General features: G+C 38.7%; 5 protein-coding genes across 5 annotated transcripts; all 5 read left to right on the forward strand.

Annotated features, from left to right (window-relative positions):
* The first annotated feature begins 2,638 nt into the window (after positions 1-2,638).
* LOC113592310 (trace amine-associated receptor 13c-like) lies at positions 2,639-3,622 on the forward strand. The gene has a single exon (XM_027033145.2). The coding sequence runs from the start codon at positions 2,642-2,644 to the stop codon at positions 3,620-3,622; it is 981 nt and encodes a 326-aa protein (XP_026888946.2). The 5' UTR covers positions 2,639-2,641.
* A 2,484-nt stretch (positions 3,623-6,106) lies between these two features.
* On the forward strand, positions 6,107-7,108 carry LOC113592305 (trace amine-associated receptor 13c-like). Its single transcript, XM_027033140.2, has one exon. The coding sequence runs from the start codon at positions 6,107-6,109 to the stop codon at positions 7,106-7,108; it is 1,002 nt and encodes a 333-aa protein (XP_026888941.2).
* A 4,113-nt stretch (positions 7,109-11,221) lies between these two features.
* Positions 11,222-12,223, forward strand: LOC113592306 (trace amine-associated receptor 13c-like). The gene has a single exon (XM_035529140.1). It carries the CDS (start codon positions 11,222-11,224, stop codon positions 12,221-12,223), a length of 1,002 nt encoding a protein of 333 aa, XP_035385033.1.
* Positions 12,224-17,630: 5,407 nt separating this feature from the next.
* On the forward strand, positions 17,631-18,620 carry LOC113590421 (trace amine-associated receptor 13c-like). Its single transcript, XM_027030552.2, has one exon. It carries the CDS (start codon positions 17,631-17,633, stop codon positions 18,618-18,620), a length of 990 nt encoding a protein of 329 aa, XP_026886353.2.
* Positions 18,621-24,210: 5,590 nt separating this feature from the next.
* Positions 24,211-25,206, forward strand: LOC113590420 (trace amine-associated receptor 13c-like). Its single transcript, XM_027030551.2, has one exon. The coding sequence runs from the start codon at positions 24,211-24,213 to the stop codon at positions 25,204-25,206; it is 996 nt and encodes a 331-aa protein (XP_026886352.2).
* Positions 25,207-25,472: the final 266 nt, after the last annotated feature.

Here is a 25,472-nt window from a genome sequence, read left to right on the forward strand (position 1 = left end):
GGAAAAGTTAACCTACATTTATAGAGAGGTACTCCCTTAACAGTTCAACAGTAATGAAGCTAGTTAGACTGCTCAGGATTAAGCATGCTTTGGAATGTTATATGTATCCCAGTCTCCAGTGGTGGGCCATACATGGTTACCTAATCCAGGTTAAGGAACCTGTTACAGTCACTGAGGGGAGCTGTGGATTCATAGTCTACACAGTCAAGTATTCTGTCTAATTCTTTAAAAATAAGAATGAAAGATTCCTTATTTGGGTTGGGTCTTGTTGCAATGCTCATGAGAAAACTCTTCATATGATAAATGTTAAAATCCAATAGCCCTTCATGAATATGGACTTTTAGTAAATTTTGCAGATCTCGGTATTCTGGGATGTGAATTTATAACTAAGTTCCAAGAAGGGTGTTTTATGGTCTTTGAGTTCACCAAACCAGGCCTGGAGGGCCATAAAATTGGGCCATGTGTCCTTGTAGAAGTCATAAACTTTACTTAAAGAAGCATGGGGTGGTAAAATGGGAAAATTCCAAAATCATAGATGGAGTTGTAATAGTCTTGACAAATTAATATTTGCACACACACAATTTATATACAACAGCCACATTCAAGCCCAGGCAATATTAGCATGGATCTGCCTAGCTGAAATCTCCAATAATTGCACAGCTAAATCCTTCACACTTTATTGGTCTCACAACCCCAAGAGCAACCTGTAAGTAACTAGACATTTTATTTGATTTTGTAAGTTTCCACTTAGAAAAGATGCCAAACTGATGCTGCTAGTGTAAGATCACCTCTGGAGCTTTCATTTCTAAACACTCCATGGTTCACTTCTCACAACTGTATTGACTTATTTTGACATGTTGATTCTGTGTCGGCTTTCACAATACCTTGCTATAAGCCAGCCAATCACATCAGAGCTCATCAAATTATTAATGAGCCCAGCAAAAAGGGAAAACAGCTTGTTTCATTCTAAGGTGAAACTGTAAACTTGTAAATGGGCATTTTTTTTGTCCTGACTAAACTCACATATCATCTATGTAGACACCAAAGAACAATTTCAAATAAAGAAAAATGCATTCGATGCCACATTTAAAATGTTTATTTAATCTCACTTCAGTACTACGTCACTACTTCAGTACTATTGTCTATGTTCATATTAATGTAAAAGTTTCAAGTTTCAAGTTTCAAGTTTGGTTTATTTGTCACATATATAGTCATACACAGTATAACTCACAGTGAAATGGTTGAGTGCTCTGTCCAAACCGAGGAAAAAGAAAGCAGGGGTGTATAGCGAAATATATATTCTATATATATACAAAAATATATTAACAGTGTATGTACAATATTTGTATATTATGTTTATATACACAATGTACAATGTATATATGGATATTTAAATATGTATGTACACAATGTACAGTCCCATCTTGCAATTGACATATTTACAGTTATGTTACATGGTGGTAATTGAACATATCACAGTTATGTTACTTGGTGGTGGTGGTCCCCACAGTTTATCAGTTTCCCTGATTCAGGGCCTGAATGGCCTGTGGGAAGAAGCTCCTCTTCAATCTCTCTGTCTTGGTCTTCAGGGAGTGAAAGTGCTTCCCTGACCTCAACAGAGAGAAGAGTCTATTGTTGGGATGGGTGGGGTCCTTCACAATCCTCCTGGCTTTGGTCTGGCACCGCTTGTCGTAGATGGTCTACAGGTCTGGAAGTTCCGTAAGAGTGATGCGCTCAGCTGAATGCACCACCCTTTCGAGTGCTTGTCTGTCCTGCTTGGTACTGTTCCCAAACCAGACTGTGATGTTCCCCGTGAGGATGCTCTCAATAGTGCAGGTGTAGAAGTTCCGCAGGAGGAGATTATTTTCCTGGCACCAGTTTTCCAGTTGTTTAATCTCCTCCAGGTAGGCCCTCTCATCGTTGTCCGAGACCAGGCCCATGAATCGGGTGTCGCCAGCAAACTTGACAATGATGGTGGAGCTGGAAGTGGCTGTGCAGTCGTAGGTGTACAGTGAATAGAGCAGGCTGCTTAGGACACAACCCTGAGGAGCTCCAGTGCTGAGGGTGAGGGTGGATGAGGCACAGTTGCCCACCCGTACTGATTGTGGTCTGTCTGTTAGGAAGTTGGAGATCCAGTCACACAGGGATGTATGCAATCCTAGATCCTCCAACTTAGTAGTGAGTAGGGAGGGGATGATAGTGTTAAATGCTGAACTGTAGTCAACAAACAGCATTTTAACATAATTACCCCTCCCTTTGTCCAGATGGGTAAAATAAAATAAAAACCAATCAGTGGTTGCTTCTTTTCAATGTGAACTATTACTTCAACATCTACCTTAATTGCTTATGTTCCTTCAAAGGAAACCATCTGTGGCTAATAACATTTCCGCCTTCTGTTTGTTTCAATGTTTCTTTTACTGGCCAGACAAGAAGAATGACCTCATGCATGTCATTCAAACAGGGGGTGGGGATAGTTTCTAAACTGTACAAATATCAGGACTTCTTGCTGTTCAAGGCATGATTTCTTAAGAACATGAATTTGGACTGTTGCTATCTTACCATTCTTGCTGCATTTTTAACAATTTTTTTAGCTATTTGTTTTGGTACATTTTATTGCTGAGTACTCATCAAAATCTTATTAATGAATCTTAACCAAACCAATCACTGTTTTGGATTTTCTTGTCCAGGGAGATCTGTAGCAACTGCAGTGTACGTGTTATCATATGTGTCTGCAGCAGCTGTTGTTCTGCTGACAGTATGTGGGAACCTGTTCATCATCATCTCTGTGTGTCACTTCACGCAGCTCCACACACCAACTAACATGCTCATCCTCTCCCTGGCTGTGTCAGACTGTCTGGTTGGAGTCTGCGTGATCCCTGGAGCATTAATTTGGATGATAGAGTCATGTTGGATTTTTAATACATTTTACTGTGTATGTTTTATAGTGATTGCTTATTTTCTGACAAGCATGTCTATATTTAATGTCACTCTCATTGCTGTTGATCGGTATTTTGCTCTCTCTAAGCCTTTTGTGTACACTAGAACAGTCTCTCTCAGGACAATGTGCTTTGTAGTTTTATTTAACTGGTTTGTACTGCTGTTTTATAATATAGCACTTCAGTATTTCAATGAACACTTTGCAAGTCTGGTAATGTGCCCCGGAGACTGCTTCTTGGTCTTGGACCAAGTTTGGTCTCTGGTTGATCTTGTGTTGACTTTTGTCTTTCCACTTTCTGTAATAATCATATTGTATGTTCTAGTCTTCTTTATTGCCAAGAAACATGCCACTGCTATTAGAGAGCTTAATAGTCACACCAGGACTCAGACCTCAAAGAACATGTCAGACTCAATGAAATCTGAGCGAAAAGCAGCAAAAGTTCTTGGCATTTTAGTGTCTGTGTTTGTGGCCTGTTTACTTCCATACTTTGTTTACACTGTATTAGGAAATGTAACACAAATTGAAGTAGAACATTTTCAGAAAGTGTTGATGTTGGTTTATCTTAATTCCTCCATTAATCCAGTGATTTATGCCTTGTTTTATCCATGGTTTAGGAGGTGTGTTAAGCTAATTTTAACTCTTCAGATATTCTACACTGATTCTGCCTTGATAAATGTTCTTTAATTAATGAAATCTAAATTACACCACTGCTCAGAATGATATATATAATTTACTGTAGCATATGGTAACTTCTAATGAAACACAAATAATTGCAACACATTTCCATGATCACAGAAGTAAAATTTAAAATTAGTTTACATAAAAAATATATATATATATATATATATATATATATATATATATATATATATATATATATATATATATATTAATATGCATAAATCCATTTTAAAAATGAATAACCAACTTGATCACTCAGTTTAAAAAAATCTGTGATTGTGGAACTGTTTAAGAAACTTGAGAGAAAATGCAAAGAGAAAACTGTGTTGATGCTAGAGGTAAACAGGAATAGCACAAAAAAAAATGCTTCAAAAACCCTACAATGCTTGACAAGTGTTTAATTGGAACCATTAATCATCAGTACAAAATAACAATGGGTATTTATGTATTGTATGTTCTTAAGTCAAAAAGGATAAGAAGGTTAATTGGACCTGCTAATTGGGGTGTGAAAGATGCCCTGGTGTTTTCTTCTTGTTGATTAGTGTGATACTAGCTGCCCATTTAGATCTACTTGGTCACATTTATAGAATTAATCCTACAAAGAAATCCAAACATTTTCTGCTATCCTGCAACACTTAATAATGACATCGTAAAAAGATGCAGCTGTTGGATACATAGGAAAAGAAAACATGTTTATGCCTAACAGTATTGTTATAGTTAATTGTAATATTATTAACACGCTTGGGCTAAAAACGTATATAAATAGTTAATGGTAAGATTAACATGACTGGGCTAAAGATGTATGTAAATAAGCACTAGAAATATGTGTCATAGGTACTATCTTAGAGGACTCCTACATTGTCTTTAAAATGTATTCTGTATTCAGAGTAATTCACAATGGTTTTTGGGTGTTTTTTTCAAATGCTTTGCTTAGGAGTTAAATACGATAAGAGACACTAAGCCCTGGAATTATGACCTCTGGACATCTATGGAAATGTTTCACAGCTCTATTAACCAGTTTTTAACAAATAATATCATAAAACCAGTTCTGTTTTTTTAAACATTTTACATATCTAGCTGACACATTGGGTCAGTCCATTTCCACGGACCACCCTAAAAACAGACTGACCACATGACCTTGCATGCACCTGTCTCTACCCGCTCTACCTGCTGAGATACAGGAGCTCTGACCACTGAATAAAATATGTTTTCTTAGGTTAACACTATTCCTTTCATTCTGTGATGAAGATGATGTGTATTGTTTATTTTTGGTGAAGTACTGTGGTTTTGAATACAATCTACTAAACATAGGGACTGAGTTAATAAAAAGAGTGTTTACAGGAAAAATATGTTTAAACACTGAAATAAAAATATTAATAATGTAAAACATAAAGGATCATAGAGATTCTGTATCCTTATCAAATGAGCTGTGTACAGAGCACAGGCCTCTGTAGAGGCCTCTGCAGGCTTCTGCAAAGGATTAGAGGTAAGCCTCTGCAGACTTCTGTGTAAGGCATATCATCTCTCCAACAGGTACAGGATGGTACAGAAAAACTACCTTATGTTAGATGGAGTCATTTTTTTAAAAAAGAGAGAAGTCTTCCCTTGGATTGTAATGGTACCAAGATCCAGCTGGTATAGGTTTTGAAAATCGATTTGCATAATGGTAAATATTGTATAAGTTAGACATAATGGTGGAAATGTCAGAGAACAATAATGTTTAAAAAATATATTGGAAAAGTGCATTAAAATTAAACTCTAGTGTACCCCTCAGACATTCTCCGGAGGATGACGGAAACTCATGTTATCTTTAACTTGCAATAAAAGACGAGACCAGCTATTCTCTTCAACTAATTCTAGAGTCTGCACCTTTATTCTCTATTTGAACTTTAAAAATAATAAATTGGAACGTAGGAACAACAGGACAATGGAGAACATGCATTTCTATTTATTTTAACATTTCTAAAGTGTGACTGCAAGCTACCAGAAATTATGTAGAATTACTTTTGAAGTTTGTATTGTGAATTTTCATCCTACAAATTGAACAAGGTGGAAATCTGAACACCCTCCAGGATACTGATTGTACTGTATCACATCAGTGTCTGCAATTCACAAAAAATCACCACCAAAGGTCCTCATTCTCAGAATTCCGGCCTTTGCCTGCTTACACTTATGCTAGGTGCACAGCACATGATTTTAGCTGTTGCAGACAAATTCTGGGGCTCAGCGACAAAATCCCCTCCAAAACATCTTTATTTGTTTGTTCTTTAAGTGATATATTTTCTAGCCATCCCACAAACCATGACATCACATGTCTCAAGATGTCAATCAGTCCAGAGGGAGGGAGCATTTTCTAAACAATACAAATATCAGCAGTGGTAGCTGCTTAGCCAATAACTCTTAATATGAATTTGGTCTGTTACTATCTTTCCTGGAATAAAACAAGGTCTGCATTATTTCTTTGAGTAAAATTTAAACACTGAGTCCATGAATCTTACAGAGATAAACCGTACTGACGGCTGCCTTCGGTTTTCCTGTCCAGAGAGATCTGTAGCTACTGTAATATATGTGTTATCATATGTGTCTGCAGCAGCTGTTGTTCTGCTTACAGTGTGTGGAAACCTGCTTATCATCATCTCTGTGTGTCACTTCAAGCAGCTCCACACACCAACTAACATGCTCATCCTCTCTCTGGCTGTGTCAGACTGTCTGGTTGGAGTCTTTGTGATCCCTACAGCATTAATTTGGATGGTCGAGTCATGTTGGCTTTTTAGTTCAATTCACTGTTTGTGTTATATATCAATATCATATTTTCTAACAGGAACATCAATATTTAATGTCACTCTCATTGCTGTTGATCGGTATTTTGCTCTCTCTAAGCCTTTTCTCTACACTAAAACAGTCTCTCTCAGCACAATGTGCATTGTGGTTTTGTCTAACTGGTTTATATTGTTGTTTTATAATACAGCACTTCAGTACTTTAATGGACACTTCACAAGTCTGGTAATGTGTACTGGAGACTGCTTCTTAGTCTTGGATGAGGTCTGGTCTCTGGTTGATCTGTTGTTGACTTTTGTTTTTCCACTTTCTGTAATAGTTATTTTGTATGGTCAAGTGTTTTTTATTGCCAGGAAACATGCCATTGCTATTAGAGATCTTAATAGTCACACCAGGACTCAGACCTCAAAGAACATGTCAGACTCAATGAAATCTGAGAGAAAAGCAGCAAAAGTTCTTGGTATTTTAGTGTCTGTATTTGTGGCCTGTTTACTGCCATACTTTGTTTACAGTTTATTAGGTAATGTAGTACAAATTGAAGTAGAATCATTTCAGAAAGTTTTGGTGTTAGTTTATATGAATTCTTCCATTAATCCAGTGATTTATGCCTTGTTTTATCCATGGTTTAGGAGGTGTGTTAAACTAATTTTCTCGCTTCAAATATTCAACGCTGATTCTGAATTGATAAATGTTCATTTAGGAGTGAAATAGGAATAAAATAAAGTTGCATTTCTGGATTTCTGTAACATTGCATGTGCAAGACATAATTATATGCAATTATAATGAATTTAGTTTCACTAAAATCATGCTAACATTATAACAGTTCTAGGAGTATTTACAACCATTGCAATGTAATAATTACTTTAACATCTGTCATGAAATCTGCTCCCTATCTTACTGGCTTATGGAAGTAAAGTGAGGCATCATTTATAGATTGCACAGCAGAGATGCAGGAGTGTGCCAGATCTCCATCAATGCAAAAGGCAATCTTGCATAGCATTTAATGGACTCTTTTTAATATGGTATGAACAAGAAGCAACCCCCAAGAGGAAGCATAATTACACTTGAACCAATCAGAATAGTTTATTTTCTGGTGTAGACTACCAAACCAAGCTTCTCCAATACACTGTGGAGTCCAAAAACTCTGAACAGTGTGGCCTACAAACCAGTCATTAAAGCTAATGTACATGTTATAGTGGGTGATTCTAAAATATAGTTTGCCATTGATTAATTATTATAATTAATTATCAGCTTTTTACTGTTATAATTATATTAGTTTATGTTTCCTTGCTCCTCTGATAAAAAGTCACTTAATGTCTCTCCATGTTCTACATGTTTGCTACAAACCTCATGCTGTCATGCGCATGCTGATGTAGTTTAATCAAAGGCTGAGTACACAAGGACACATACTCAAATAAAAGTGTGTGTGTGTGTGTGTGTGTGTGTGTGTGTGTGTGTGTGTGTTTTGGCCGTGAACCTTTTAGTGTTTTATATGGCTTTTTTTCTTTTTTTTTTACCTTGCTGAGCATGTCACACCCTAACCAGGTTAGACTACTTAACCTGTTAGACTACTGTTTTTAGAATCACACATACAACCAGTAACTAAAATATAGTATTAAAATATTTTCTAATGAATTATGTATTGTTTTTACATTATATGCTTTTCAAATATAGTGATACTGACAGACTATAATTGTAATTATACACAGGATAAGATGTCAAATATCTTATGCCAAACCATTAGAGCTTCACACAGGGCCCTGCCAGGGCACCTGATAACTAAAGATAAATAGGAGTTTCATGCAAGCGAATTTGTGCAAATCTGCTGTAACTGGCACCTTGCAGCCCTGGCATAGTGAATAAATGCTTCAAAAGGATGGTCAAGGACCTCATTTGCTCCATGTTACCTGTTACACTGGACCCACTGCAGTTCTTCTATGGTCAGAAAAGGTCTACTGATGATGCAATATTCTTTACACTGCACACTGCCCCCAACCACCAGGATAAGAGCGATATGCTGTTTGTAGATTACAGCTCTGCATTCAGCACTGTAGTTCCCTTCATACTGGACAGGACTATGTCAAAGAAGTTTGCATGAGTCACAGTGTTTGTTTAGCGTTAACCGTTTCATGTTTCTTGTCTGTGATAAGTGTGAGTGCCTTTGTGTCTTTAAATGTTAATAAATGTTCGTCCCAGTCGGAGGAGTCTGTGCGTCCTGCCCCTCACCCTATGGCACTCAGGCCACTGCACATTACAGAATAACCAACCACTACAGGACACACTTTCCCTCGACAAAGAACAGACTTCCTAGTAGGAGGTGCATAGACACCTCCTGCACTGCTGCCTGAATCCCAGGATATTGGGGAAAGGACCGCGACTGTTGTCTGCATCTTCTCAGGAGGCGGAGGGGAACACCCCCAGGAATTTCTTGGGGGGGAACCTGAGGCTGTTGAACGCGGGCCGAGGAGGACCGAGGGGCACCACGACGACCAGAAAGAGGGCAGTCGTGTGGAGCCAGCGGAATCTCCTAAGACCCTTCCCCTCAGCGGACTCGCCAGCGAAACTGGAAGGGTCTGCCCAAAGCCTCAGAGGCAAACCACCTCTGGGACACTCTTAGAGCGGCGGGAAAGAGGAGGACCATTTAGGGAGGTGGCATGTCTGGAACCAGGGCGGACGTGCATCCCCGCGTGTCCGTTGAGACCACAGACATGTCAAGGCACCTGTGGGGATGGCGGGCACCACGTCACAGTGCCTTGGGTTTGTGTTGGCACTATTGTGTGTTTGTTACAAAATAACAATGGGTATTTGTGTATTGTATGTTCTTAAGTCAAAAAGGATAAGAAGGTTGGTTGGACCTGTTAATTGGGGTGTGAAAGATGCCCTGGTGTTTTCTTCTTGTTGATTAGTGTGATGCTAGCTGCCCATTTAGATCTACTTGGTCACATTTATAGAATTAATCCTACAAAGAGACCCAAACATTTTGTGCTATCCTGCAACACTTAATAATGACATCGTAAAAACATGCAGCTGTTGGATACATAGGAAAAAAAAACATGTTTATGCCCAAATAAAAATGGACTAACAGTATTGTTATAGTTAATTGTAATATTATTAGCATGACTGGGCTAAAGATGTATGTAAATAAGCACTAGAAATATGTGTCATAGGTACTATCTTAGAGGACTCCTACATTGTCTTTAAAATGTATTCTGTATTCAGAGTAATTCACAATGGTTTTTGGGTGTTTTTTTTCAAATGCTTTTATTAGGAGTTAAATATGATAAGAGACACTAAGCCCTGGAATTATGACCTCTGGACATCTATGGAAATGTTTCACAGCTCTATTAACCAGTTTTTAACAAATAATATCATAAAACCAGTTCTGTTTTTTTAAACATTTTACATATCTAGCTGACACATTGGGTCAGTCAATTTCCACGGACCACCCTAAAAACAGACTGACCACATGACCTTGCCTGCACCTGTCTCTACCTGCTCTACCTGCTGAGATACAGGAGCTCTGATCACTGAAAAAAATATGTTTTCTTAGGTTAACACTATTCCTTTCATTCTGTGATGAAGATGATCTGTATTGTTTATTTTTGGTGAAGTACTGTGGTTTTGAATAAAATCTACTAAACATAGGGACTAATTTAATAAAAAGAGTCTTTACAGGAAAAAGATATTTAAACACTGAAATAGAAATATTAATAATGTAAAACATAAAGGATCATAGAGATTCTGTATCCTTATCAAATGAGCTGTGTACAGAGCACAGGCCTCTGTAGAGGCCTCTGCTGGCTTCTGCAAAGGATTAGAGGTAAGCCTCTGCAGACCTCTGTGTAAGGCATATCACCTCTCCACCAGGTACAGGATGGTACAGAAAAACTACCTTATGTTAGATGGAGTCATTTTTTTAAAAAAAAGAGAGAAGTCTTCCCTTGGATTGTAATGGTACCAAGATCCAGCTGGTATAGATTTTGAAAATCGATTTGCATAATGGTAAATATTGTATATTTAGATGTGATGGTGGAAACTTCAGAGAACAATAATGTTTAAAAAATATATTGGAAAAGTGCATTAAAATTAAACTCTAGTGTACCCCTCAGACATTCTCTGGAGGATGCCTGAAACTCATGTTATCTTTAACTTGCAATAAAAGACGAGACCAGCTATTCTCTTCAACTAATTCTAGAGTCTGCACCTTTATTCTCTATTTGAACTTTAAAACTAATAAATTGGAATGTAGGAACAACAGGACAATGGAGAACATGCATTTATTTATTTATTTTAACATTTCTAAAGTGTGACTGCAAGCTACCAGAAATTATGTAGAATTACTTTTGAAGTTTGTATTGTGAATTTTCATCCTACAAATTGAACAAGGTGGAAATCTGAACACCCTCCAGGATACTGATTGTACTGTATCACATCAGTGTCTGCAATTCACAAAAAATCACCACCAAAGGTCCTCATTCTCAGAATTCCGGCCTTTGCCTGCTTACACTTATGCTAGGTGCACAGCACATGATTTTAGCTGTTGCAGACAAATTCTGGGGCTCAGCGACAAAATCCCCTCCAAAACATCTTTATTTGTTTGTTCTTTAAGTGATATATTTTCTAGCCATTCCACAAACCATGACATCACATGTCTCAAGATGTCAATCAGTCCAGAGGGAGGGAGCATTTTCTAAACAGTACAAATATCAGCAGTGGTAGCTGATTAGCCAATAACTCTTAATATGAATTTGGACTGTTACTATCTTTCCTGGAATAAAACAAGGTCTGCATTATTTCTTTGAGTAAAATTTAAACACTTAGTCCATGAATCTTACAGAGATTAACCGTACTGACGGCTGCCTTGGGTTTTCCTGTCCAGACAGATCTGTAGCTACTGTAATATATGTGTTATCATATGTGTCTGCAGCAGCTGTTGTTCTGCTAACAGTGTGTGGAAACCTGCTCATCATCATCTCTGTGTGTCACTTCAAGGAGCTCCACACACCAACTAACATGCTCATCCTCTCTCTGGCTGTGTCAGACTGTCTGGTTGGAGTCTTTGTGATCCCTACAGCATTAATTTGGATGGTCGAGTCATGTTGGCTTTTTAGTTCAATTCACTGTTTGTGTTATATATCAATATCATATTTTCTAATAGGAACATCAATATTTAATGTCACTCTCATTGCTGTTGATCGGTATTTTGCTCTCTCTAAGCCTTTTCTCTACACCAAAACAGTCTCTCTCAGCACAATGTGCATTGTGGTTTTGTCTAACTGGTTTATATTGTTGTTTTATAATACAGCACTTCAGTACTTTAATGGACACTTCACAAGTCTGGTAATGTGTACTGGAGACTGCTTCTTAGTCTTTAATGAGGTCTGGTCTCTGGTTGATCTTGTGTTGACTTTTGTTTTCCCACTTTCTGTAATAATCATAGTCTATGTTCAAGTGTTTTTTATTGCCAAGAAACATGCCACTGCTATTAGAGATCTTAATAGTCACACAAGGACTCAGACCTCAAAGAACATGTCAGACTCAATTAAATCTGAGAGAAAAGCAGCAAAAGTTCTTGGTATTTTAGTCTCTGTGTTTGTGGCCTGTTTACTTCCATGCACTGTTTATAGTGTATTAGGTAATGTAGTAGAAATTGAAGTAGAATCATTTCAGAAAGTTTTAGTGTTGGTTTATCTTAATTCTTCCATTAATCCAGTGATTTATGCCTTGTTTTATCCATGGTTTAGGAGGTGTGTTAAACTAATTTTATCTCTTCAAATATTCAATGCTGATTCTGAATTGATAAATGTTCATTTAGGAGTGAAATAGGAATAAAATAAACTGCATTTCAGGATTTCTGTAACATTGCATGTGCAAGACATAATTATATGCAATTATAATGAATTTAGTTTCACTAAAACAATGCTAATGTTATAACAGTTCTAGGAGTATTTACAACCATTGCAATGTAATAATTACTATAACATCTGTCATGAAATCTGCTCCCTATCTTACTGGCTTATGGAAGTAAAGTGAGGCATCATTTATAGATTGCACAGCAGAGATGCAGGAGTGTGCCAGATCTCCATCAATGCAAAAGGCAATCTTGCATAGCATTTAATGGGCTCTTTTTAATATGGTATGAACAAGAAGCAACCCCCAAGGGGAAGCATAATTACACTTGGACCAATCAGAATAGTTTATTTTCTGGTGTAGACTACCAAACCAAGCTTCTCCAGTACATTGTGGAGTCCAAACAGTTATGTTTGCAACCAAAAACTCTGAACAGTGTGGCCTACAAACCAGTCATTAAAGCCAATGTACATGTTATAGTGGGCGATTCTAAAATATAGTTTGCCATTGATTAATTATTATAATTAATTATCAGCTTTTTACTGTTATAATTGTAATAGTTTATGTTTTCTTGCTCCTCCAATAAAAAGTCACTTAACGTCTCTCCATGTTCTACATATTTGCTACAAACCTCATGCTGTCACGCGCATGCTGATGTAGTTTAATCAAAGGCTGAGTACACAAGGACACATACTCAAATAAAAGTGTGTGTGTGTGTGTGTGTGTGTGTGTGTGTATGTGTGTGTGTGTGTGTGTGTGTGTGTGTCTGTGTGTGTTTGTTTTGGCCGTGAACCTTTTAGTGTTTTATATGGCTTTTTTTTACCTTGGTGAGCATGTCACAACCTAACCAGTTTAGTTAATACTATAAAAGCATGTTAAACTACTGTTTTTAGAATCACACATACAACCAGTAACTAAAATATAGTATTAAAATATTTTCTAATGAATTATGTATTGTTTTTACATTATATGCTTTTCAAATATAGTGATACTGACAGACTATAATTGTAATTATACACAGGATAAGATGTCAAATATCTTATGCCAAACCATTAGAGCTTCACACAGGGCCCTGCCAGGGCACCTGATAACTAAAGATAAATATTCAGGTGTCTGAACTATCTAATAACTTGCTAGTCTAACTTCTACTATCCATTCAGTGCTTGTTTTAACTACTTACTATTCTTCCTTTAGTTTACCTTTGTATTATGCAGTATGCCCACCTGAAAATTTGGTGTAAAGATAAACAGGCACAAAATAAGGAAAATAACACAATAACAAACTGTTTAACAACACACATTGCCAAAATGTCTGCAGTGCACATGGGCTGCCTAAATTCATTGTTCTTGTTCTTTCAAATTCCATGGCAACCCTGAATAAACTTCCAATAACAGAGGGGCAGCCCAAGAAAGACCCTAGGCTGTTTTATGATACACAGAACTGGCTACTGGCTAGTCTGATGTCTATGACCTTACAATCCTCAGTGGCCACCCCCTCCTTGCACACACAATGGACTTAGGAAAGTTGCAGTGCTTTGCATTTGTCTAGCTGTAACTGAAATTAAATCTGATATACACACACACACACACACACACACATACAGTTATGTGCAAAATAATAGCAGTGTGCTTAAAACAACTGAGAAATATACACAAAGGCATTGGGAGCACTGCACATTCAATTCCAAATGAAAACATGAAGGAAATATCAATTTTTAAACTGAAAATGAAGAAAAAAGAATAATGGGCTGTTCAAAAAAATAACAGTCTTCATTTTCATTTACAAACTCGAATATTTACAGTATAAACTGAAAGTTGTTTACAGATTTAGCTTTTCTGTTGATCACTGAACTAATATTTATTTGTATAACCTTTATTTCTGATAACTGCTTTACATCTGTTTGGCATGGAGTCAACTAACATCTGACACTTGCGAACAGATATTCCAGCCCAAGTTCACTGGACTACATTCCACAGTTCTTCTGCATTCTTGGGTTTTGCATCAAAAACAGCATTTTTGATGTCGCTCCACAAATTCTCAATCGGATTGAGGTCTGGGGATTGGGCTGGCCACTTCATGATATCAATCTTGTTGGTCTGGAACCAGGATATTGCCCGCTAGCTGGTGTGTTTGGGGTCGTTGTCCTGCTGAAACATCCATTTCAAGAGCATTTCTTCTTCAGCATAAGGCAACATGACCTCTTCCAGTAGGGTTTCTTGCAAATAGTTTGGCTTCATGTAAGCAGCTTCTGATTGTTGAAGTACTCACGCGTAACTGAAGATCTTCTTTGATTTCCCTGGAGCTGATCATTGGATGCCTCTTTGCCATTCTTGCTATTCTATGATCTACGCGAATGGTAGTATTTATTTTCCTACCACGTGTTTCGGGTAAGTAGAAAAACAGAAAATGAAACTGTAACCTATTAGGGAAACAAATAGACAGTAAAAAAATGGTCAGAATTCAAGAGGCGGCTCAAGAGACAAGAAGGGAAAGTGAGTCTTAAATAGGACACATATTTGAGGAAGAGGAAGAGGCTATGGATGAAGATCAGTAAGACACCGATGATGAATGAGGGAATGTGGGAGATGCTCAGGCACAAGTCTGACAATATGCCCAAATCCCCAGGGCTGACACCACCCTCTGTGTCCAATCAGGACATACATAGGAGTTTCATGCAAGCGAATTTGTGCAAATCTGCTGTAACTGGCACCTTGCAGCCCTGGCATAGTGAATAAATGCTTCAAAAGGATGGTCAAGGACCTCATTTGCTCCATGTTACCTGTTACACTGGACCCACTGCAGTTCTTCTATGGTCAGAAAAGGTCTACTGATGATGCAATATTCTTTACACTGCACACTGCCCCCAACCACCAGGATAAGAGCGATATGCTGTTTGTAGATTACAGCTCTGCATTCAGCACTGTAGTTCCCTCCATACTGGACAGGACTATGTCAAAGAAGTTTGCATGAGTCACAGTGTTTGTTTAGCGTTAACCGTTTCATGTTTCTTGTCTGTGATAAGTGTGAGTGCCTTTGTGTCTTTAAATGTTAATAAATGTTCGTCCCAGTCGGAGGAGTCTGTGCGTCCTGCCCCTCACCCTACGGCACTCAGGCCACTGCACATTACAGAATAACCAACCACTACAGGACGCACTTTCCCTCGACAAAGAACAGACTTCCTAGTAGGAGGTGCATAGACACCTCCTGCACTGCTGCCTGAATCCCAGGATATTGGGGAAAGGACCGCGACTGTTGTCTGCGTCTTCTCAGGAGGCGGAGGGGAACACCCCCAGGAATTTCTTGGGGGGGGGACCTGAGGCTCTTGAACCCGGGCCGAGGAGGACCGAGGGGCACCACGATGACCAGAAAGAGGGCAGTCGTGTAGAGCCAGCAGAATCTCCTAAGACCCTTCCCCTCAGCGGACTCGCCAGCGAAACTGGAAGGGTCTGCCCAAAGCCTCAGAGGCAAACCACCTCTGGGACACTCTTAGAGCGGCGGGAAAGAGGAGGACCATTTAGGGAGGTGGCATGTCTGGAACCAGGGCGGACGTGCATCCCCGTGTGTTCGTTGAGACCACGGACATGTCAAGGCACCTGTGGGGACGGTGGGCACCACGTCACAGCGCCTTGGGTTTGTGTTGGCACTATTGTGTGTTTCTGTTTGTGCCTTTTGTGTTTACAGGCCCAACGTCTTGTGGAGCACACCAGACCGCCCCGAGAGAGGCAGGGAAGCTGCCTTTCTCCCTCTCGCTGCGAGGTCTCTCTTGCTGGCGGCACCTGGCCCACCTGGTACTGGGTGGGCGCCAGGCACTGCCGTGCTGTGTTTGTGTGTACGTGTACACGGCACCTGGAGGTTCACTTTCATTGGACGGACGTGTTGAAAGCCGCGCCCCTTGGGAGGGGGTTCTGTTAGGGAACGCTCGCCTCCTGCGAGTCACGTGGTTTGGCCCGCCACGTGCAGTGGGAGGACTGTCTTGTCTGTAACCACACCTGCACACACCTGCACCTGGTTCGTCTTTATGTATATATTTCTGTATATATTATGTATATTCTTGTGTATCATGTTTGTTTAGCGTTAACCATTTCATGTTTCTTGTCTGTGATAAGTGTGAGTGCCTTTGTGTCTTTAAATGTTAATAAATGTTCGTCCCAGTTGAAGGAGTCTGTGGGTCCTGCCCCTCGCCCTACGGCACTCGGGCCACCGCACATTACATGGAGAGTACCACAGCATCAAGGCACTGATCATTCAGCTCAAAGACATGCCATCAGGCTGCTGAACTCTGCCACACAGACATCAACACTAATATCACTGATCCACTCATGCACCCATGCACATTCCCATGCTGCCTATGTGTAGTCTAGATTATTAATTACTAAATGTATTGCACTTTATGTACACACGGGGTGTATTACACAGTGACTACTGTATAGTATTTATTGTACAGTGTCCACTTGGACAGAATTGTAATATCCAATGTCAGCACTGCAATTGTACCATGCATATTCTATAGTGTCTATCATACAGCATCTACTTTAGGATGTCTATAGTACTGCACATCATATTGTATCTGACATCTTTGAATAATTCTTATATCATGCTTATCTTATATCATATATTATTCTTATGTACTGTTCTGTGCATTAGCTAGATTGGACCTTGTGCTTAAGATTTTTCCTCATATGCACACCATGTAGTGATAGTAAAACCAATTTGCTTTGATTTGACTTTGAAAGCTGAGACAGTAGCCTATGGAGAAGGCTCACTACCTCAGACATAGACAAAGTACTTAACTCCTTCAGCTGTCACTGGTGGGCACTGAGGTGTTTACCTTGGTAGATCAGTTAGCCCAACATTTTGACTCTCTGCTCCAAGATGGATGTTCTCGAGTGTTTAGTTGATATTAGAAGTTTTGAGCCCTAATCCTCCTCATATTTCTTTGCCAAGCTCACCACAGTGTGCTCAGATGGTTATGTTGTCAACACTCCATTTTTTTTTTTAATCTAATGTTTTTCCTAAAATATGTGTCTGATCAGGGGGAATTATTGGCTCCTTGTAAAGTCATAAAATTAAAGACCAAATGATCTTGCCAATAAATGATACAACTTTACAGCTAAATCTCTCTTAGGCCAAGAACACTGTCTCAAAAGGGAATCTGATCTGTTGGTGTTAAGCTTGTCTCATACTGTACAGCTAACAAGCCATGACATCACGAGTCTTGGGCTACCATTCAGACAGGGGAGGGAGCAGTTTCTAAACCATACAAATATCAGCACCACTACCTGCTCAACCCATAATTCATTTCTTCTTGAATTTGGATTGTTACTACCTCACCAGGGGAAAGCGAGATCTAGATTTTTTAAAGTAAAATTTTAATGACAAGTCCATGAATCTTACGGAGATTAACCATTCTGATGCCTGCCTTGGGTTTTCCTGTCCAGAGAGATCTGTATCTACTGCACTGTATGTGTTATCATATGTGTCTGCAACAGCTGTTGTTCTGCTAACAGTGTGTGGAAATCTGCTCATCATCATCTCTGTGTGTCACTTCAAGCAGCTCCACACACCAACTAACATGCTCATCCTCTCTCTGGCTGTGTCAGACTTTTTTGTTGGAGGTCTTGTGATCCCTGTATCATTAATTTGGATGATCGAGTCATGTTGGATTTTTAGCTCAATTTACTGTTTATTTTATATTTTAACCTCATATTTTCTCACAACCACGTCAATATTCAATGTTGCTCTCATTGCTGTTGATCGGTATTTTGCTCTCTCTAAGCCTTTCCTGTACAATAATGCAGTCTCTCTCAGCTCAATGTGTATTGTAGTTATGAGTAACTGGTTTGCACTTCTTGTTTACAATATAGCACTTCAGTACTTTAATGGACACTTCACAAGTCTGGTAATGTGTCCTGGAAACTGCTTCTTAGTTTTGGATGAGTTCTGGTCTCTGGTTGATCTTGTGTTGACTTTTGTCTTTCCACTTGCTGTAATAGTTATATTCTATGTTCAAGTGTTTTTTATTGCCAAGAAACATGCCACTGCTATTAGAGATCTTAATAGTCACACCAGGACTCAGACCTCAAAGAACATGTCAGACTCAATGAAATCTGAGAGAAAAGCAGCAAAAGTTCTTGGTATTTTAGTGTCTGTGTTTGTGGCCTGTTTACTTCCATACTTTGTTTACAGTTTATTAGGTAATGCAGTACAAATTGAAGTAGAATCATTTCAGAAAGTTTTGATGTTGGTTTATCTTAATTCTTCCATTAATCCAGTGATTTATGCCTTGTTTTATCCATGGTTTAGGAAATGTGTTGAACTAATTTTAACTCTAAAGATATTCAGCACTGATTCTGCATTGATGAATGTTCTTTGATAACAAAAATGAACATTAAAGATGTCTCGCTGCTTGGGGATTATGGGCACTAATTTCCTTGATCAAAAAGTATGAATAAAGATTACGCAGTGTGGATTAATAAATAGAATAGCAAAGGCAGAGTGATCTTAGTGATATTTCAAATGTAAACACAGTGTTTACTTTATCAATGGTTTATCAATAGTCCAGCTCACTAGAGGAGAAGGATGGCTTAATAACTTTAATCTTGCCTGTCAGAACAGTGCTAGCTTTCTGCAGGTTTCTCTTCTGCAGGTTATGGAGCCAGAAGTGGACAGTAAACTCCACCATACATGCAGACTTAACTGTCCTGTGACCTTGCCTGAAGCCATTCCTTAAAGAACTGGTGACTGACTAAACACACAAGAAGAATATTTGAGCCACTTCCTTCCCATCCCCATCACTATCCAAATATGTAATATTGAATCATATAAATTATATTTTAAATTGGGTTATTTTAACTTAGAAGTGTAATAGTATTTTCACTCATATCATGCTAGTACAATACAAAAATTTGTCCATGCACTTTATTTCTCAGTTTGCCAGACTAGGTCTTGAGCAAAATATTTAATAGAATTTTCTAATTAGAACCTCTTGAATTATGAATCATGAAATGCATGAATTATGACAATAATGCCGCCACTATTCCATTGGACAATTTAAGAGCCAGCAGCTTCTCTTTCTCCAAAGCCACAGTTACTTTCTGCTGGTGTGAGCTTGTGTGAATAGAACTGGTTGCAGCTTACGTATATTCCCTGTTTGTTGGGATAATGTGACATTTGCTATCAGACCAAGCGCGAGGCTGAATGCATGTGCAGGGGGTGGTTTATTAATACGGGAAATACAAACACTGATATTATAACAAACCAACGCGAGGAGAAAACACTGAGGCAAAATGATACACAAATTAAGCAATGGTGGCAACAGTACATGGAGCGTAACATAGACATGACAGAAGGAACGTGACTTACTAAAACAACCAACAACCTAGAGGACAAAACACAGGGCTTAAATAACCAAGACAATCAGGCACAGAACAGACTTAAGTAAACATGGGAACAGGGAGAACCAAAACACGAACTGGAATAAAGGAACAGACCAGGGGCAGAGAAGATGAAACTAAGGAGCAGAACCAGGGAGTGCAGGAAAACAAAGGACAGGGAAACCATGACAACAAGGACACCAGGAGGAAGGCCATTTGTGACAGATAAGATCACCCCAATACTGGTCTCTGGTGCATCCAGTATGGTTGACCTTGACTATAAAAAGTTTGGAAGGGTCAGGGTGTTTGAGAACAGAAGCAGAAGTGAGCACCTCTTTTAAGACATGTAGAGCTCCTTCTGCTTGGAGTGACCACTGTAATTTCCTAGCTCCACCCTTCAAAAGGGCAGTTAGCAGGTCTGTGATGCTAAAGTTTCAGATAAAGCATTTTTTAAAAATTAATGAATTGAAAAGAGTATTGTATATCTTTCACAGAAATGGGCCAATACATCACACCTTCAGCCTTATGATCATCTATAGTGATGCCATTAGCACTGATGAAGTACCCCAAGAAGGAAGTGGACTGGAGATTGAATTCAGACTTCTCATCTTTAACATAGAGGTTGTTAATCAGATACTGTAACATCTGACGGACATGATTACATGAGTTGCATAGTCCAAGAAGTAGAAAAGAATGTTATCGATGTACACGATAAATTGGTGACACTGAGGCCAAAACCCATCATCGCCCCCTAGTGGTGAAAAGGCAGTCTTCCAGTCATCACCTTCTCTAACATAGATTATGTTGTAGGCACATCACATATAAGGTTTAGAAAAAATCTTAGCATCCATAAACTTTTCAAAAACCGCTGGAATGAGAGAGAGAGAGGATATGTATATTTCTTAGTTATTTGCTTGATATCACAATGATTTACAAAAGGGCAGACACCTCAATCTTTCTTTACAGAAAGAAGCAACTGGAGGCCAGGGGAGTGGTGGAGGGTTGAATGAAACCCTGAGATGAAGTCTCCAGAATGTAGGATTCCATGGCTTGTTCGTCCTTCAGTGTGAGAGTACAGCTCCACCCCTTAGGGAGTGTGGCGCCCTTTATCCCATCGATTGTGTAGTCTTAAGGATGGTGTAGGGGAGGCTGGGTACTGATGTCCCACACCTGAACACCTCCTTAAGATCTGCAAACTCGAGATGGGTAGTGAGTGGAGTCTCGGCATCGGGGCTTTCTATGGTGGGGGATCTCACCATGAGAGTAGAAAACTGTAAACATTTCTGGTAACAATAAGGTGACCAGAATAATAACTTCTGGTCGAATCATGAAATACAAGGGTCATGACCTAATATAACAGAATTCTGATGACTCATTTACAGGGAAGGTGATGAATTCCGTGAGAAGATCCTGGAACTCCACCTATCCATGTTTCCCCTATTACAGCATATTTTGTCTGGCAACCCTGTCCCTGAGAATCCAACAACTATAAAGCAGGCCATTAAGATATTATTTAAGAAGTCTAGGGCTCAAATCTGTTGCCTTGTTTTGCATTTGCCATTTTGTTGTTATAAGCCATTGCAATGATAAAAACATATCAGCCATTTCCCCTTTTTGTGTAATCAATTTAGTACAACATTTACCCAAGGCATCTTATAATTATGACTGTGAGCAACTGAGAGTTAAGGGACTTGCTCAGGGCACCAACAGTGGAAACCTGGCAGTGGTGGGGCTTGAACTAACATCCTTCAATTTACTGCTCAAGGACCTTAACCACTGAACTATCACTGCAACTTGTAGTTAGCTTTATTTTGTAGACCACAGAAAAACAGTAAATGGACATGTATGCTTTTTCATTGCAAGGGCTTGACTGCTGTTTCATGATCTGATCTCTATTGCTAGTTACTATGACTCTTAGTTTTGTTTGTCCCTTTTGGTACCTTTGCTTGTGTATGTAGCTTTGTATTGTTCTATGTTTAGCCTTCTCTGTCTGTTTTTGTATGTTTGTTGTACATATCACATCTGCTGTAGGGTTGGTCGCTGTTTGTGTTTGTTGATATTTTTGTAGCTAGTCTGGGATGGTTAGATCAATAACTGTGCCTTTTGTTTCACTCTCCTTTTGTTTTCTGTCCTGTTAGAGAGTTACTCCTTTTACTGTCAGTGTGGGGTTGTCTGTTGGTTTCTCTTTTCAGCATCAGGCTTCTCAAAGTCTTTTTGGTGTGTCTGTTACTCTCATCCTCTTCAATATATCAATTTATTATAGCATCCACTGTGTCTGTTCACATTCATTGTAGACTTTGTTACACTTGTTTATTTTTACTACTGTTCACCCCAGTTACAGTCTTCACAGTTATCCATCCATCACTCCATCCTCTCTGTTACAGGTCAACCTAGACAGTTCATAAGAGTGGGTACACTCACCACATTCCACACCCCTTCACACGCTGCTGAGCGGTTGGCCGCTGAGATCAGTGTGGACAGACAAGAGAGTCATGAAGAGCGTGTCCAACACTGCTGCAACATTTGCACAAGCCTTCATGTCATTGCTGCTGTCTCTTCTCTGGAAGTAGATGGGAGAAGTCACACAGCACAGGCTAAACCTCTTTGTTTCCCTCACATGCTCAGGGAACAGGAAGTGCAGTATGAGAACTGCTAGCTCCACAAGAACTGTGTTCACAATGGTGAACATGAATATGATACCAAACCTCCCTGATTCAGTCCTGAGCTTTGTCCATAAAATGTGACATTAGAAATTATATCTTGGCCTGAGCAGAACTGGGGAATGAGTTTGCAAAATGAATAGAACACTGCAGACGAAACCCATGGTACACAGCATGGAATCTGTCATATTTATTGGACTTTTATATGTGAAACAGAGGTAGTGCAGGAGCAGTGTTAATGGGAGCAGCAGCACCCATAGCCCTTTAGATGGTTACTTAAGTCTTTCATGCTGTTAGCTCAATTGAGACACGTGTGCCTGTTGTACTAACTCCTATTCGGCCAGATTGAGTGAACCCCTCCAGTAAGTGCTAGTGTTGTTCCAATAGTTGTCCTTGACTAGCAAAGGCTTATATTAAGGCAACTGAATTCACCTTCTACATTGTCGTTGAAGTAGTTTGTAATACGGCAGGATCAGCCAGGTTCTTGTGGATAATAGTGTGTTTATTGACAGACTGTCAAGCCAAAAAGGAACTGCTCAGTAACAGCTCTAGAAAAAAAGATCATAAAGTCATACAGAGTCTATATAAGGCAAAAGTAATGAGAAGCAGGTGGACCAAGTCAGTACTCCAGGGATGATGATCTCAGTAAGTCCATCTGATTGGATGATTGCTGAATAGGGACGTTAAACGAACTCTCGTGGGAATTCTGGAAAGTTGAATGTAGAAGCAGAGTTGTAGACTTGTTGGCTAGGGCTACAGTGATGGTAATCATTTTGAGGCACAGTAATGGAAAGTGAGCATTAAAAATACATTATTATATTATTTATAGTATATTATTATTTTAAATTAAACCTATAATCATTTAGATTTTATTTCTTAGATTTTCACATTTTTTTGTTTTGTTTTCCAAAAAAGTGCCAGAGGAACATAAAATCTAGTTATGTGTGGAGTTGCAGTCAAATGTTTGGACACGCCTACACTCTGTTTATTTTTACTATATTCTATATTTACAAAAAACAGGGAAAATATCAAAACAATGAAATCTTAGATTTTAGATTCTTTAAAGTAACTATGCTGTAGTCTTAACCAGCTTCATAAGGCACCACCTATGATGTTTTTATATCAGTCTTGAGGACATTCTTACATATGTAGAGCACTTGTCGGGTAAGGAACTAAAGTTCTGAAAGACAACTTTTTGCTGAGTGTGCATCTAAGTGTGCACTGTGTGTGTGTCTGTTTTGAAAATTAATTCATATATAGGCTATGTATGTCTTAGAGACAAACTTGTCTGTTGTCAGTGTTTGATGTTACACTACCTTAATTGCTATGTAGTCTTTATTCTGGGTGTGAATAAACATGTTTTTGTTCAACTTAACTCGTCCCCGCATCCTTGTAACGTGAGGAGACTTTTTTTTTGTCTTAGGGACAAACTTTAGCATAATTCATGAAATTTGCATGCTTATATTTGGCACACAGTAAAACCACAAATACACACCCAGACATACACACACATTTTTTTCAGACGGGCAGGATTTCAGTAAGCTCTGGCACAGGACATCTTAATCTAAAACTATTACAATAAGGTGGTTAGATATGTAGTTTATTAAGATTTTTACTAAATACATTTATGAATTTGAGTTGATGCACATCCCTAATTTTTGTATATTTGGAAGTTACTGAAAAAGAAAGTCTGTGGCCAATAACTATGTCCCAAAAGAGAGTTTGTGCTTGTGTGAAGCTCATCTCTTACTGTCTTAGCAACCAATGACATCGCATGTATCAAGCTGTCATTTAGACTAGAAGGTGGGAGCAGTTTCCACACCATACAAATATCAACACTGCTAGCTGCTCAGCACATCATTACTTTGACCATGAATTTGGAAAGTAACTGTCTTTCAAGGAAAACCTAATATCTGCATTATTTCTTTAAATGCTCATGAATCTTACAGGGATTAACCAAACTTATGGCTGCCTTGGATTTTCCTGTCCAGGGAGATCTGTATCTACTGTTGTGTATGTTTTACTTTATGTGTCTACAGCAGTTGTTGTTCTGCTAACAGTGTGTGGGAATCTGCTCATCATCATCTCTGTGTGTCACTTCAAGCAGCTCCACACACCAACTAACATGCTCATCCTCTCTCTGGCTGTGTCAGACTTTTTTGTTGGAGGCCTTGTGATCCCTGTATCATTAATTTGGATAATCGAGTCATGTTGGATTTTTAGCTCAATTTATTGTGTGTGTTTTATATTGATATCCTATTTTCTCACAACCACGTCAATATTCAATGTCGCTCTCATTGCTGTTGATCGGTATTTTGCTCTCTCTAAGCCTTTTCTGTATAATAATGCAGTTTCTCTCAGCTCAATGTGTATTGTAGTTATGAGTAACTGGTTTGCACTGCTTGTTTACAATATAGCACTTCAGTACTTTAATGGACACTTCACAAGTCTGCTAATGTGTCCCGGAGACTGCTTCTTAGTTTTGGATGAGGTCTGGTCTCTGGTTGATCTTGTGTTGACTTTTGTTTTTCCATGTGCTGTAATAATTTTATTGTATGTTCTAGTTTTTTTTATTGCCAAGAAACATGCCACTGCTATTAGAGACCTTAATAGTCACACCAGGACTCAGACCTCAAAGAACATGACAGACTCAATGAAATCTGAGAGAAAAGCAGCAAAGGTTCTTGGCATTTTAGTATCTGTTTTTTTGGCATGTTTGTTTCCATACTTTGTTTATAGTGTATTAGGTAATGTAGTAGAAACTGAAATAGATTCATTTCAGAAAGTGTTGATGTTGGTTTATCTTAATTCTTCCATTAATCCAGTGATTTATGCCTTGTTTTATCCATGGTTTAGGAGGTGTGTTAAACTAATTTTAACTCTACAAATATTTAACACTGATTCTTCTCTGATAAATCTTCTTTGATTAATTAAATGTGCAATACGTATCACAACACTTGAGTTTGTGTGCACTTATTTCATAACACTAGTTATAATGGCCCACTCAAACTACAATTGAACCTAGAATATCAAACAGACAAATAAACAAATTCTATTATTATTTTGACCTTATTATTGGATGCAGTTAACGCACATTATTTAAAAGGCAAAATAAGCCTGTCCAGTGGAGGACAAACTGGTATTCTTTGATAATAGCACTACACCCTATCAAAGTGCTTATTCATTTGTCCA

Source organism: Electrophorus electricus, chromosome 8 (assembly GCF_013358815.1).
Source record: "Electrophorus electricus isolate fEleEle1 chromosome 8, fEleEle1.pri, whole genome shotgun sequence".
Classification (NCBI taxonomy): Eukaryota; Metazoa; Chordata; class Actinopteri; order Gymnotiformes; family Gymnotidae; genus Electrophorus; species Electrophorus electricus.